At 43.1% G+C, this 14,357-nt stretch overlaps 1 protein-coding gene and 1 pseudogene across 1 annotated transcript in view; one reads left to right on the forward strand and one right to left on the reverse strand.

The window, feature by feature from the left end:
• Positions 1-2,971: 2,971 nt before the first annotated feature.
• On the forward strand, positions 2,972-9,960 carry LOC139412350 (rhomboid domain-containing protein 3-like; annotated as a pseudogene).
• Positions 9,961-10,248: 288 nt separating this feature from the next.
• LOC139410965 (EMI domain-containing protein 1-like) overlaps positions 10,249-14,357 on the reverse strand; it is a 63,191-nt gene continuing 59,082 nt past the window's right edge. The window contains exons 15-16 of the mRNA XM_071156706.1: positions 12,632-12,716; positions 10,249-11,925 (exon numbers count right to left, since the gene is read on the reverse strand). Of these exons, the coding sequence (XP_071012807.1) occupies positions 11,789-11,925; positions 12,632-12,716 (222 nt within the window). The 3' untranslated portion in view covers positions 10,249-11,788. The remainder of the gene's footprint in view (positions 11,926-12,631; positions 12,717-14,357) is intronic.

Consider the following 14,357-nt stretch of genomic DNA (forward strand, 5'->3'; position numbering starts at 1 on the left):
AGTGGCGGATTTTGGTATAGGCGACATGAGCAGCATTTTACCGCACAAAAAAAACGTTGCGTCAATGATATAATGTCACCGTGTGGGACTGTGGCTCAATTAAGCTTTTCTAGTCTAGTTTGTGAGCTAGGAAAAGCTAGGCAGAAACCTAAAGAGGAACCAGGCTCTGAGGGGTGGCCAGTCCTCTTCTGACTGTGCAGGGTGGAGATTATAACAGTACATGGCCAAGATGTTCAAACGTTCCTAGATGACCAGCAGGGTCAAATAATAATAATCAAAGTAGTTGTAGAGGGTACAACAGGTCAGCACCTCAGGAGTAAATGTCAGTTGGCTTTTCATAGCCGATCATTCAGAGTTAGAGATAGCAGGTGCGGTCGAGAGAGCGAGAGTGTCGAAAAACAGCAGGTCTGGAACAAGGTAGCACATCCGGTGAACAGGTCAGGGTTCCATAGCCGCAGGCAGAACAGTTGAAACTGGAGCGAGCAGTAGTACGACCAGGTGGACTGAGGACAACAAGGAGTCATCAGGCCAGGTAGTCCTGATGCATGGTCCTAGGGCTCAGGTTCTCTGAGAGAAGAGAAAGAGAGAGGAGAGATCATGAGCAGATTATGTCCTGCATTTTTCAGCATGTTCTTAAATAAAGATAGATTTACAGTTAGATAAACTTTGATTTTTTGTCAGGGACATATACAGGATGCTATCCTCTACAACATGACCACTCCAAATCAAAACTCAAAAACTACAACCTGATTTTGGACAGAATTACGGAATCACGTGTAAGGCTTACAACTACCAAAGATTACTATTCCAACGCTATACTCTGGAAAATGCTCTGGAAAACAACAGAAACCAGATACACCATCCAACCTGAAACTGAGTGAGTAATGTTTAGTCTGAAGCTATATTTTATTTCCAAAAGCCAAGAATAAAAATGCATTACATTACTTTATAAGGACTGAACACTAAGTTAAGGCTACCAAGCTTGATATAGCTTCAATTAGCACTGACGTGTCAAGTGAGAGGTGTCAAAGCCTTTTAGCCCAACAATGGCAGGAGAGTCACACAGTCTACTCCAACCAAATGGAGAGGCCTTAGAACCTGCCTCCCGCTGATCAGAGGTAATTAAAATACAGTACCATGTGTATGTAAAGAATGATAAGACAGGAAAAGAGCACAAAATGAAGCTCCTTATGGAAAATAAAGAGACACTTTTTGCTGACTATTATAAAAATGGAAACATCAGCAACTTCATCTTCCACACAGACCATCCCCTGGAACAGTATTGGTACAGGGCAAGCCCAAACAGTTTCAGCTGAACTTTCACCTAATCAAAGAATTAGCTCAGCAGGAGAAGCTCTCCCTTGAGAAAGATAATCCCACCCCGAGCGGGTCAGACCAGACCTCCTCATTATATAACCCCACAGACGAGCAAACCCAAGCGGAAAGTAAACCTCCCAGCACAGAGTACTACTCCCTCATTGAAATAAAGGATAAATTCATCCAGCTGGAGGTAAGGCAGGTGGAGCTGGAACAGCAGGTGATTACACTCCAGCCAGCACAGACCCAGACAACAGTCCAGCACAATAACACCCCCTTAACCAGACCCGGAGAGCTAGAGGTGGAGAGAGACATATCTGCACTCTGGACTGTGGTGAGACAACATCAACAGGAGAAAAAGCAAGGGCAGGAGAAGAACAGAGTACTAGAGGAGAAGACCAGACTGCTGGAGGAGAGGGTGAGGGGGATGGCGTGTGACAGAGAACAACCCACTAGAGTGGTGGCCACCCCCGCAGAGAAGACTACCTCAGCTCCAGACAAAAATCTCAACACCACGGCAGAACAGTCCACCCCAGACTCTGACCACGTCGATGTCACAGCGGGACAGACAAATTAACAATCCCAAGCCCAGCAACCCCCTTGTCAACCACCCTGATAGCCCTCCTGACAACCTCCACACACCCACTGAGGACATACAAAGACACAGATTGTACTTCTTATGGGCTCAAACGGGAAATATATACAAGAAAAATAACTTTTTCCCAAAGACAGTGAGTCTAAACTCTGGTGTCCAAGCACCCAGCGCGCCCTAGACCTTCTGTCTGAGGACCAACTAGGTTCACCTAGCCTCACCTAGCCACATAATAATACACACAGGCACAAACGACCTGAGAACACAGCAGGAAATGGTGGCCACAACACTCAAGGGAGTGATTGATAAAGCTTCTTCCTTCTTTCCCTAATGCACAAGTGGTTATATCCACCCTGCCACCAAGAAAAGACTTCCACCCTGATACCATACAGCGGGTAAACGCAAGTATTTCCCATGACTGTGCCTCAAAACCAAATATTTACCTGGCCCACAGCTCCACCCTGGATTTGAACAGCCTTCATGACCAGGTCCACCTATTCAAGGCAGCAGTTCCCACCTTTGCCCAGTCCCTAAAGGACATCGCTCTCAAACTCAGCCCCAACACTTCACACAGGAGCAAAAGATCAATAGACACCCAGACCAGCAAGACACTCTCCCAGACCTGCGCATAGAGGACTCATGCCGAGAGGACCTACATCCAGACCCCAACACCACCAGCCACATCAACACCCCACCCCAACCAATCAACACCCCTCCAAGTCAACCATGCCCACACCCCATTTAGGCCCCCTCAGATCAGACCTATTTTTATTTTTTTATTTCACCTTTATTTAACCAGGTAGGCTATTGAGAACAAGTTCTCATTTGCAACTGCGACCTGGCCAAGATAAAGCATAGCAATTTGACACATACAATAACACAGAGTTACACATGGAATAAACAAAACATAGTCAATAATACAGTAGAACAAAAAAACTAAACGTCTATATATACAGTGAGTACAAATGAGGTAAGATAAGGAAGTTAAGGCAATAAATAGGCCATGGTGGCAAAGTAATTACAATATAGCAATTAAACACTGGAATGGTAGATGTGCAGAAGATGAATGTGCAAGAAGAGATACTATGCCCCTCCTTCCCATCCCATGCACCCCACCCCCGCAAAGAGGGCCTCAACATGGAAGTCACACGTACGCCCAGGCCGTGAGCAGGCAAACAGGCCCAACCCCCTCTCTTGCACTAGCCCAGCAGGCTCTGTTCACATTTATTGGCCTGAGGCCAAACCACACGACCAACAACATTGGACACTTTATGGAACACAAAGCCTTCACTATCTCATCCTGGAATATCCAAGGCCTGAGGTCATCTGCCTTTGGCCTAAAGAGCAGGAACCTGGACTTCATCAAAGAAATACAGACATTGTCATCCTACAAGAAACATGGTGTAGAGACGGACCCACTGGTTGCCCTCTAGGTTACAGAGAGCTGGTAGTCCCATCCACCAAACTACCAGGTGTGAAACAGGGAAGGGACTCAGGGGGTATGCTAATTTGGTATAGACCAGACCTAACTCACTTCATGAAATGAATCAAAACAGGAACATTTTATATTTGGCTAGAAATTCAAAAGGAAATGATCTTAACTGAGAAAAATGTCCTCCTGTGTGCTACCTATATCCCCCCACTAGAATCCCCATACTTTAATGAAGACAGCATCTCCATCCTGGAGGGGGAAATCAATCATTTCTAGGCCCAGGGACATGTACTAGTCTGTGGTGACCTAAATGCCAGGACCGGACAAGAACCTGACACCCTCAGCACACAGAGGAACAAACATCTGCCTGGAGGTGACAGAATTCCCTCCCCCATATGCCCCCCTAGGCACAACTATGACAACATAACCAACAAAAACAGGTCACAACTCCTGCAGCTCTGTCGCACGCTGGGTATGTACATAGTCAATGGTAGGCTTCGAGGGGACTCCTATGGTAGGTACACCTATAGCTCATCTCTTGGCAGTAGTACGGTAGACTACTTTATCACTGACCTCAACCCAGAGACTCTCAGAGTGTTCACAGTCAGCCCACTGACACCCCTCTCAGATCACTGCAAAATCACAGTCTTCTTGAACAGAGCAATACTCAATAATGAGGCAACAAAACCAAAGGAAGTGAGTAATATTAAGAAATGCTATAGATGGAAGGAATGCAGTGTGGAAATCTACCAAAAACAATTAGGCAACAACAAATTCAATTCCTTTTAGACAACTTTCTGGACAAAATGTTTCACTGTAATAGTGAAGGTGTAAACTTGGCAGTAGAAAATCTTAACAGTATATTTGACCTTTCAGCTTCCCTATCAAATCTAACAATTTCAAACAGAAAACTGAAGAAAATGAACAATAATGACAAATGGGTTGAGGAAGAATGCAAAAACCTAAGAAAGAAATTGAGAAACCTGTCCAACCAAAAACATAGAGACCCAGAAAACCTGAGTCTACGCCTTCACTATGGTGAATCACTAAAACAATACAGAAATACACTGGAAAAAGAAGGAACAGCACGTCAGAAATCAGCTCAATGTAATTGAAGAATCCATAGACTCTATCCACTTCTGGGAAATTGGAAAACACTAAACAAACAACAACACAAATAATTATCTATCCAAAATGGAGATGTATGGGTAAACCACTTCTCCAATCCTTTTGGCTCTATAACAAAGAACAAACAGCAAAAACATATACATGATCAAAAACAAATCTTAGAATGAACTATTAAAGACTACCAGAACCTACTGGATTCTCCAATTACCTTGAATGAACTACAGGACAAAATAAAAACTCTCCAACCTAAAAAGGCCTGTGGTGTTGATGGTATCCTCAATGAAATGCTAAAATATACAGACAACAAATTCCAATTGGCTATACTAAAACTCTTTATCATCATCCTTAGCTCTGGCATCTTCCCCAATATTTGGAACCAAGGACTGATCAACCCAATCCACTAAAGTGGCGACAAATTTGACCCCAATAACTACCGCGGGATATGCGTCAACAGTAACCATGGGAAAATCCTCTGCATTATCATTAACAGCAGACTTGTACATTTTCTCAGTGAAAACAATGTACTGAGCAAATGTCAAATTGGCTTTTTACAAAATTATTGTACGACAGACCACGTATTCACCCTGCACACCCCAATTGACAAACAAATAAACAAACCAAAAGAAAGGCAAAGTCTTCTCATGCTTTATTGATTTCAAATAAGCCTTAAACTCAATTTGACATGAGGGTCTGCTATACAAATTGATGTAAAGTGGTGTTGGGGGAAAAACATACAACATTCTAAAATCCATGTACACAAACAAAAAGTGTGCGGTTAAGTGCGGTTAAAATAGGCAAAAACACACACATTTCTTCCCACAGGGCCGTGGGGTGAGACAGGGATGCAGCTTAAGCCCCACCCTCTTCAACATATATATCAACGAATTGGCGAGGGCACTAGAACAGTCTGCAGCACCCGGCCTCACCCTACTAGAATCTGAAGTCAAATGTCTACTGTTTGCTGATGGTCTGGTGCTTCTGTCACCAACCAAGGAGGGCCTACAGCAGCACCTCGATCTTCTGCACAAATTATCCTAGACCTGGGTCCTGACAGTAAATTTCAGTAAGACCAAAATAATGGTGTTCCAAAATAGGTCCAGTCGCCAGGACCACAAATACAAATTCCATGTAGACACCGTTGCCCTAGGGCACACAAAAAACTATACATCAGAGCCACAGGTAACTTCCACAAAGCTGCGAACGATCTGAGACAAGGCAAGAAGGGCATTCTATGCCAACAAAAGGAACATAAAATTCGACATACCAATTAGGATCTGTCTAAAAATACGTGAATCAGTTATAGAAGCCATTGCCCTTTATGGTTGTGAGGTTGGACAAACACCAAATTGAGACTCTACATGCAGAATTCTGTAAAAATATCCTCAGTATACTGTGTAAAACACCAAATAATGCATGCAGAGCAGAATTAGGCTAATTATCAAAATCCAGAAAAGAGCTGTTAAATTTGACTAAAATAAAGCAATTCCTAAACCTTCCATGACAAAGCCATCACCTACAGAGAGAATAACATGGAGAAGAGTCCCCTAAGCAAGCTGGTCCTGGGGCTCTGTTCACAAACACAAACAGACCCCACAGAGCCCCAGGACAGCAACAAAATTAGACCCAACCAAATCACGAGAAAACAAAAAGATAATTACTTGACACATTGGAAAGAATTAACAAAAAAACAGAGCAAACTAGAATGCTATTTGGCCTTAAACAGAGAGTACACAATGGCAGAATACCTGACCATTTTGACTGACCCAAACTTAAGGAAAGCTTTGATTATGTACAGACTCAGTGAGCATAGCCTTGCTATTGAGAAAGGCCACCTTAGGCAGACCTGGCTCTCAAGAGAAGACAGGCTATGTGCACACTTCCCTCAAAATGAGGTGGAAACTGAGCTGCACTTCCTAACCTCCTGCCAAATGTATGACTATATTAGAGACACATATTTCCCTCAGATTACACAAATCCACAAAAAATTTGAAAACAAACCAGATTTTGGCAAACTCCCATGTCTACTGGGTGAAAGACCACAGTGTGCCATCACAGCAGCAATATTTGTGACCTGTTGCCACAAGAAAAGGTCAACCAGTGAAGAACAAATACCATTGTAAATACAACCCAAATTTATGTTTATTTATTTTCCCTTTTGTACTTTAACCATTTGCACATTGTTACAACACTGTATATATTCATAATATGACCATTTGTGATGTGTTTATTCTTTTGGAACTTCTGTGAGTATAATGTTTACTGTTCATTTTTATTGTTTATTTCACTTTTGTATATTATCTACTTCACTTGCTTTGGCAATGTTAACATATATTTCCCATGCCAATAAAGCCCCTTGAATTTAATTGAGAGAGAGAGAGAGAGAGAGAGAGAGAGAGAGAAAGAGAGAGAGAGAGAGAGAGAGAGAGAAAGAGCAGCCCAGTTTGGTAAGGTGACCCAGAGGAAGCTGCTCAGATGTGTACCTGTTGGGTTCCTGCCCTGGCTGCTCTTACTCCTAAATCTGGTGTTGCTTCCCAGGGACCTGGACTGCTCCACTTCTGTGCCATACTGATAGGATACAATTGTATCGTTCTCTGTCATAAAATACAACAAATGATTGGAAAAATGTTTTGTACCTATTGTCTCTGTCTTATCAAATCAAGTCAAATCAAATTGATTTATAAAGCCCTTCTTACATCAGCTGATATTTCCAAGTGCTGTACAGAAACCCAGCCTAAAACCCCAAAACAGCAAGCAATGCAGATGTAGAAGCACGGTGGCTAGGAAAAACTCCCTAGAAAGGCCAGAACCTCGGAAGAAACCTAGAGAGGAACCAGGCTATGAGGGGTGTCCAGTCCTCTTCTGGCTGTGCCGGGTGGAGATTATAACAGAACATGGCCAAGATGTTCAATTGTTCATAGATGACCAGCAGGGTCAAATAATAATAATCACAGTGGTTGTTGAGGGTACAACAGGTCAGCACCTCAGGAGTAAATGTCAGTTGGCTTTTCATAACCGATCATTCAGAGTATCTCTACCGCTCCTGCTGTCTCTAGAGAGTTGAAAACAGCAGGTCTGGGACAGGTAGCACGTCCGGTGAACGGTCAGGGTTCCATAGCCGCAGGCAGAACAGTTGAAACTGGAGCAGCAACACGGCCAGGTGGACTGGGGACAGCAAGGAGTCATCAGGCCAGGTAGTCCTGAGGCATGGTCCTAGGGCTCAGGTCCTCCGAGAGAGAGAAAGAAAGACCTAGAGAGAGCATACTTAAATTCAAACAGGACACCAGATAAGACAGGAGAAATACTCCAGATATAACAAACTGACCCTAGCCCCCCGACACATAAACTACTGCAGCATAAATACTGGAGGCTGAGACAGGAGGGGTCGGGAGACACTGTGGCCCCGTCCGACAATACCCCCGGACAGGGCCAAACAGGCAGGATATAACCCCACCCACTTTGCCAAAGCACAGCCCCCACACCACTAGAGGGATATCTTCAACCACCAACTTACCATCCTGAGACAAGGCCGAGTATAGCCCACACAGATCTCCGCCACAGCACAACCCAAGGTGGGGGCGCTAACCCAGACAGGAAGATCACGTCAGTGACTCAACCCACTCAAGTGACGCATCCCTCCTAGGTACGGCATGGAAGAGCACCAGTAAGCCAGTGACTCAGCCCCTGTAATAGGGTTAGAGACAGAGAATCCCAGTGGAGAGAGGGGAACCGGCCAGGCAGAGACAGCAAGGGCGGTTCGTTGCTCCAGTGCCTTTCCGTTCACCTTCACACTCCTGGGCCAGACTACACTCAATCATAGGACCTACTGAAGAGATGAGTCTTCAATAAAGACTTGAAAGTTGAGATCGAGTTTGCGTCTCTCACATGGGTAAGCAGACTATTCCATAAAAATGGAGCTCTATAGGAGAAAGCCCTGCCTCCAGCTGTTTGCTTAGAAATTCTAGGGACAGTTAGGAGGCCTGCGTTTTGTGACCGTAGTGTACGTGTAGTTATGTACGGCAGGACCAAATCGGAAAGATAGGCAAGAGCAAGCCCATGTAATGCTTTGTAGGTTAGCAGTAAAACCTTGAATTCAGCCCTTACCTTAACAGGAAGCCAATGTAGAGAGGCTAGCACTGGAGTAATATGATCCATTTTTTTGGTTCTAGTCAAGATTCTAGCAGCCGTGTTTAGTACTAACTAAAATTTATTTAGTGCTTTATCAGGGAACCCAGAAAGTAGAGCATTGCAGTAGTCTAACCTAGAAGAGACAAAAGCATAGATTGATTTTTCTGCATCATTTTTGGACAGAAAGTTTCTGATTTTTGCAATGTTACGTAGATGGAAAAAAAGCTGTCCTTGAAACAGTCTTGATATGTTCGTCAAAAGAGAGATCAGGGTCCAGAGTAACGTCAAGGTCCTTCACAGTTTTATTTGAGACGACTGTACAACCATCAAGATTAATTGTCGGATTCAACAGGAGATCTCTTTGTTTCTTGGGACCTAGAACAAGCATCTCTATTTTGTCCGAGTTTAAAAGTAGAACATTTGCAGCCATCCACTTTCTTATGTCTGAAACACAGGCTTCCAGCGAGGGCAATTTTGGGGCTTCACCATGTTTCATCGAAATGTACAGCTTATCTTTTACATTCTGTGATTATATACCTTACCTTTGTTTAACGATTGTCCATCCTTTATTGGAGTGTTGCAGAAAATAAAGGATATTGGGATTTTCAACTTCCACCCTGCTTGGGCCGATGTTCATTACTACTCCAGGCACAGAGGTGAGAACAACAGTAGCTTGTTCAAGTCTGACTTACTACTACTACCTAGCCTTGGAATGGCAGAGTTGGTTGCATGAGTGAGTATTGTCACATGAGACTTTGTTGTTTATTACAGATTTGGGTCGTTCCCTCAGGCGGCTGGCTCCCTCTAACCTTTCACCCATGAACCCACAGCCTTGGCCAGCGTCTGTTCCTCAATGGCTGATGAATGGGTCTGAAGCAGTGTCAGAGGCCCAGTTATTGGAAGAGCAGATGCTGAGGGCGGGGGTACTGACCTCCTTACAGGATGTCCTAGAGGAACCAGGGGTCAAAGTGGAAGTGTCAATGTCCTAGTGTCCTCTCTGAAGTCAGTCAGGTTTACTAGGGTATTTACTAGTAAAGAAGAGCATATTTGTTGTAGCCTATATGTATTCTATTTTATGGAGTAATTTATCATATAATGCTTAGCTGATTCCACCCAAAAGCAAGCTGTGATCAAACATGCCTGAGTCATCAAATAAAATAATTATATTGAGCAAAAACATTATTGACATCTTTTTTTTAAGGCTTCAGCAACTGGAGAAGAGTTTCCTACACATAAAGCTGTGGTGGCGCTGGCTGCCACTAGACAGTTAGATGGCGCCATCTCCCTGCTCATTGATGACAGAGTTGGGGAGGAGGCTGTGACGACATCCAAAGAAAAGAGCCCCCTGCCACCAAGGAATACCTGAGGCTTGTCAGATCAACACAGAGTGGCCAACTAGCAGGAGCTTGGAACAGAAGGTATGATTTAGTATCATGATATTGTTATTTGCTTGGGTTTTACTGAGCTGAACTTGTGCTAAAATGTACCCTGGGAGGTAAAAGGAAAAGACAAGAGTACTCAAATAAATGTAATTATGAAAAGAATGAGGACAATGAGCCTGTTAAAAAACACAAAACAATTATTTATTATACCAAGCATCTACAAGATTTTTTTGCACAATAACACATTAGCAAGCAATTTGAAATAGGCCCCTTAATGGAAAATACATATGACGTTACATACAAAACAAGAAACTGCTATTGATATTTTTTTATAAGATAAAGAAACACATTTGATCAAAGAAACCCTTTTCTTTACCGTGACAGATAAATCAGTCGAAGTATACTAAAAAAAGTATGAAAAATGTATGCACTCACTACTGAAAGTCGCTGTGGATAAGACCGTCTGCTAAATTACTAAAATGTCAAATCTAAAGAATGAAATAGTGGTACAAAGTCACGCAAAAAAATGTATTCAAGTTCCATCAACAAGTCCTCTACTCCTACTGTGTGCTTAGGACTGAAGTTGCTGTAGGAGAAAGGGTTTCTTAGAGATGACATTGCTTTAGCTTGTGGCTTTAAAATAAATGTGAGGTGTCTTACTACTGACAGTTTATGCACGAGCTGCAGCTTGGGGTTCGAAAGAAATGCAGGAATTTGATCACAAATCAGAACTTTGTAGAATATACTTTGCTATAAGGATATGAGTTTTGTATTTCGGCACCGTTGTTGAGAAAATACTGTCTAAAAATGTAGAAAGTGCAGAAAAGGGTAGCGCAGAACTGATTTGATGTGCAACAACATACAACTAGAATGTGAATAAAATAAATAAAATTACATCCGTTGTGTGTTTGATTTAAATGGGGGGATATCAGACACCAAGACACACACACAGATATGCTTGACTTTTCATAACATGCTAACTGACACCTCAAAGGGAACGGGGTGTAATTCTTCATCTTTATAGTGCACTTCATAACAAGGATTAAACCAATATTATAGAACCAAAAGGAATATAAAGGGAAGAGGTTTGTTTGTGTACATGTGTGTCTTGTAGTCTGTACATGTTAAATATATTTAAATAAGTAAACCTCTGAGATTCCCGACATTGTTAAAGTCCAAACAAATTCTCAGAGCCAGTCTCTTTTCTTTCACACTTGATTTCTCCTTTAATTGACCCTCATTTTTACTATACTGCAATGACCCTTATAGTCCAGAATTGTTTCAGTTGAATGAGCACCATTAAACATTTCAAGGAAAACTCCCCGCAAAAATTATCATACGATGCTTAAATGCATCATACAGGGATGATTTCTGTATTTTGAAAGTTACATATCTTGAAAACTTTATTGCTGACAAGCAAAACATTTGGGACTATGTCAACAATGCACAAATGAAACAAAAACCAAAATATAGTTTTGGGGTGGTATTTTCCTTCAATATTGGGTTTCCTTTTATCTTTGCATGTTTTCCGAGGCTGAAATATTTCCTAGCTGTAGACACAGGGACGGGACACAGGGGGAGCCATGGGTCTATGGGGAGGTGTGTGTTGGGGTAGAGGGGGGTGGTACTGGTTCCCAATGGAGGTGGGAAGACTCCGGAGCACCAGTGGGGCTTCCCTGAGGTGTCCCCCACCTTTCATCTGATGGTACAGCCGACAGAGGGTATCAGATAAGGTCTGGATCAGTAGAGTGCCAGAAAGACCTAAGGGAGGGGTGGTTAGACCCCGTGATCCTCAGAGATGCAGGAGGGATGCTACTTCCCCTGAACCTTGGTGTCTGAGGACAGAGGGGAGACAAGCCAATAGGGTAGGGCGCCTGCCCGCTTATTCCTGTAGAAACCGCCTTGGGACGCAGTGCCGAACGAACCATCTCCAGACCCTAGATCAGGCTCTGTTGAAGAAACAATGAGTTGGGGCCATGCTACCCTATGCATACATATATGAGACATACATATCAAATACTTAGTTAATAGAGCACATTATTAAATATCATAAAGCATTTATATGATGTTGCCATAGGAGGCTGATGAGATATCCATCATTATCATATGTCTAGAGATGAAAGTCATTTGAGTTACATGCATTTATTTAGTGAAGAAATCAACATTTACTGGTAGATGTCTACTAATGTGAGTCCACATAGAGCAACAACTTTTAAAGCAAAAAAAATACATAAAATAGTATTTTAAGTATGATCCCTGCATGCCAAATGCAGTAGATAGTGTAATCTAGCCTGAATGAGGGGTGAGGATGGTTACCAGCGTTACCTGGCCAGATGATAGCCTCCAGCAGTGTCACCCTGCGAGCCAGAAGCTCCAGGTCTGCCTGCAAGTCTTGGAACATCTTCAAACTAATGTCCTATCGGAGAACAGTGACAAGGGGACTGGGTGAGGGGTGGAGAGTGGACACACCAGGCCTGGTCCTGGGGCTGTTCTACCTCTGTCCATACCCCATGTCCCACGTCCCACGAGTGGTGGAGGGTGGGGTGAGATCCAGCCTCATCTGACCCCTGCCTAAAGCTGACCCTGCTGCCTCAAGCTGACCCTGCTGCCTCAAGCTGACCCTGCTGCCTCAAGCTGACCACGCCTCCTACTCACCATGAATACCAATCATAGTCTCGAGGATTAAAACCCTCTCGGCTAAGATCTTCAGCGCTTCTCTGATCTGATGTATCCCGTCCCCCTGTGAAGATAGATACAGCCGTCAAGGTAAGGAGCACAAGCCAAACAAATTGCCCGCCAAGGTGCAAGTCATTTTCTCTCTGTCAATCCATTACAGCAGTTAGCAGGTTAAAACCAGTCCACGCACCCAGCCCGCATCCCTTTACCTCATCCCTCCATCTCCCTCGTTCTCTGGCCATGCTGCCATACCAGGCCAGTCTTTGCCATGCTGGGTAAAAACAGCATGCACATCACAACATATTCCTATGTTGTTGACATAACAAAAGTGGAGTAGACTGTCCAAGGCTTCAGGTTTGACCATGCCATCCACATTCCCTCTGGACTTGATCAAGATGAGCAGCTATTCAACCAGGCAAGTATTTTAGAGGGGTTGCATGACAAAAAAAGTGATTTTCTAAAAACATTTGTAAAGTCTTAGTCTGAAGTCTCAGTATATTGTATCTACATGACTGTTAATACAGCTGTGGTCATAATAGCTGCCAATCCATCTCTCACTGTGTTAAAATATGCTCACCAGATAAAGCCAGTAAGTCTTTAGTCTTTTTTAAAGTTTCTGTTTAAAATGAGAAACAGATCAATATCTACTTTTCAAGAAAGACCTACTGGCTTTATGAATAATCCCCTAAGAAATAATATGAAACATAGAAAATAAAAACACAAAGATAACACAGACACAAGCAATCATGTCAGTGACAGTTGATAAAGAACGCATGCACACGATTGTGTTAACGTGGATGCCTGAGTACTTTTCTCTTGGGTAAAGAAATAAACTGATTAACGAGTAGCGGACAAATCTCTACGGAACAAAAGGCAAGATTTCCTTAAGCTACAGTACTGTATATCTATAAATCATAACAATGTCTAATGTCCAGTGTACTTGTGTTTTTCCAGGTTGTATGGCTCCACAATAACAAGCTCCTCTATGTCATGGTTGATTGATGAGGAGCAGATGGGAGCAGAACAGATAATGGGGCTGTAGTGAGGCCGTCGAGGAGATAAGAAATATATTTTGGGTTTGCGATACATTTTAGAGTAATCTTGCCTGGTTCCTGTGTTATTGCTGCATTTTTTTGTTATTACACTAAGTTAAACACAGAGTTTACATATGAGTTTGGCAAGCAAAAAGAGAAATGGCAAACAGTGCAGTAAATAAGGATGGGAGCATGCAGCCATGCGTTGTGGGACACTGGAGGATAGCTGTATCCACTCACATTTCCAACCCCAATCCAAACACCCTACCCCACACACCCAGCACTAACCCATCACCACAACTCTAAATGGAGTGATTTGGCATATACATTCGACACATGCTTAAGCAAAAAGGCCCGAGGGGGTGTGGTATACGGCCAATATACCCCGGCTAAGGGCTGTTCTTATGCACGACGCAACACGGAGTGCCTGGATACAGCCCTTAGCCGGGGTATATTGGCCACATATCACAAACCCCCGAGGTGCCTTATTGCTTTTAGAAACTGGTTACCAACGTAATTAGAGCAGTAAAAAATTTTGTCATACCTGTGATATACGGTCTGATATACCACGGTTGTCAGCCAATCAGCATTCAGGGCTCGAACCACCCAGTTTATAATAACATTTATACGATGTATACACAATATGTGTTGTACACTAGTTAAATTAACAT

Source organism: Oncorhynchus clarkii, chromosome 6 (assembly GCF_045791955.1).
Source record: "Oncorhynchus clarkii lewisi isolate Uvic-CL-2024 chromosome 6, UVic_Ocla_1.0, whole genome shotgun sequence".
Lineage (NCBI taxonomy): Eukaryota > Metazoa > Chordata > Actinopteri > Salmoniformes > Salmonidae > Oncorhynchus > Oncorhynchus clarkii.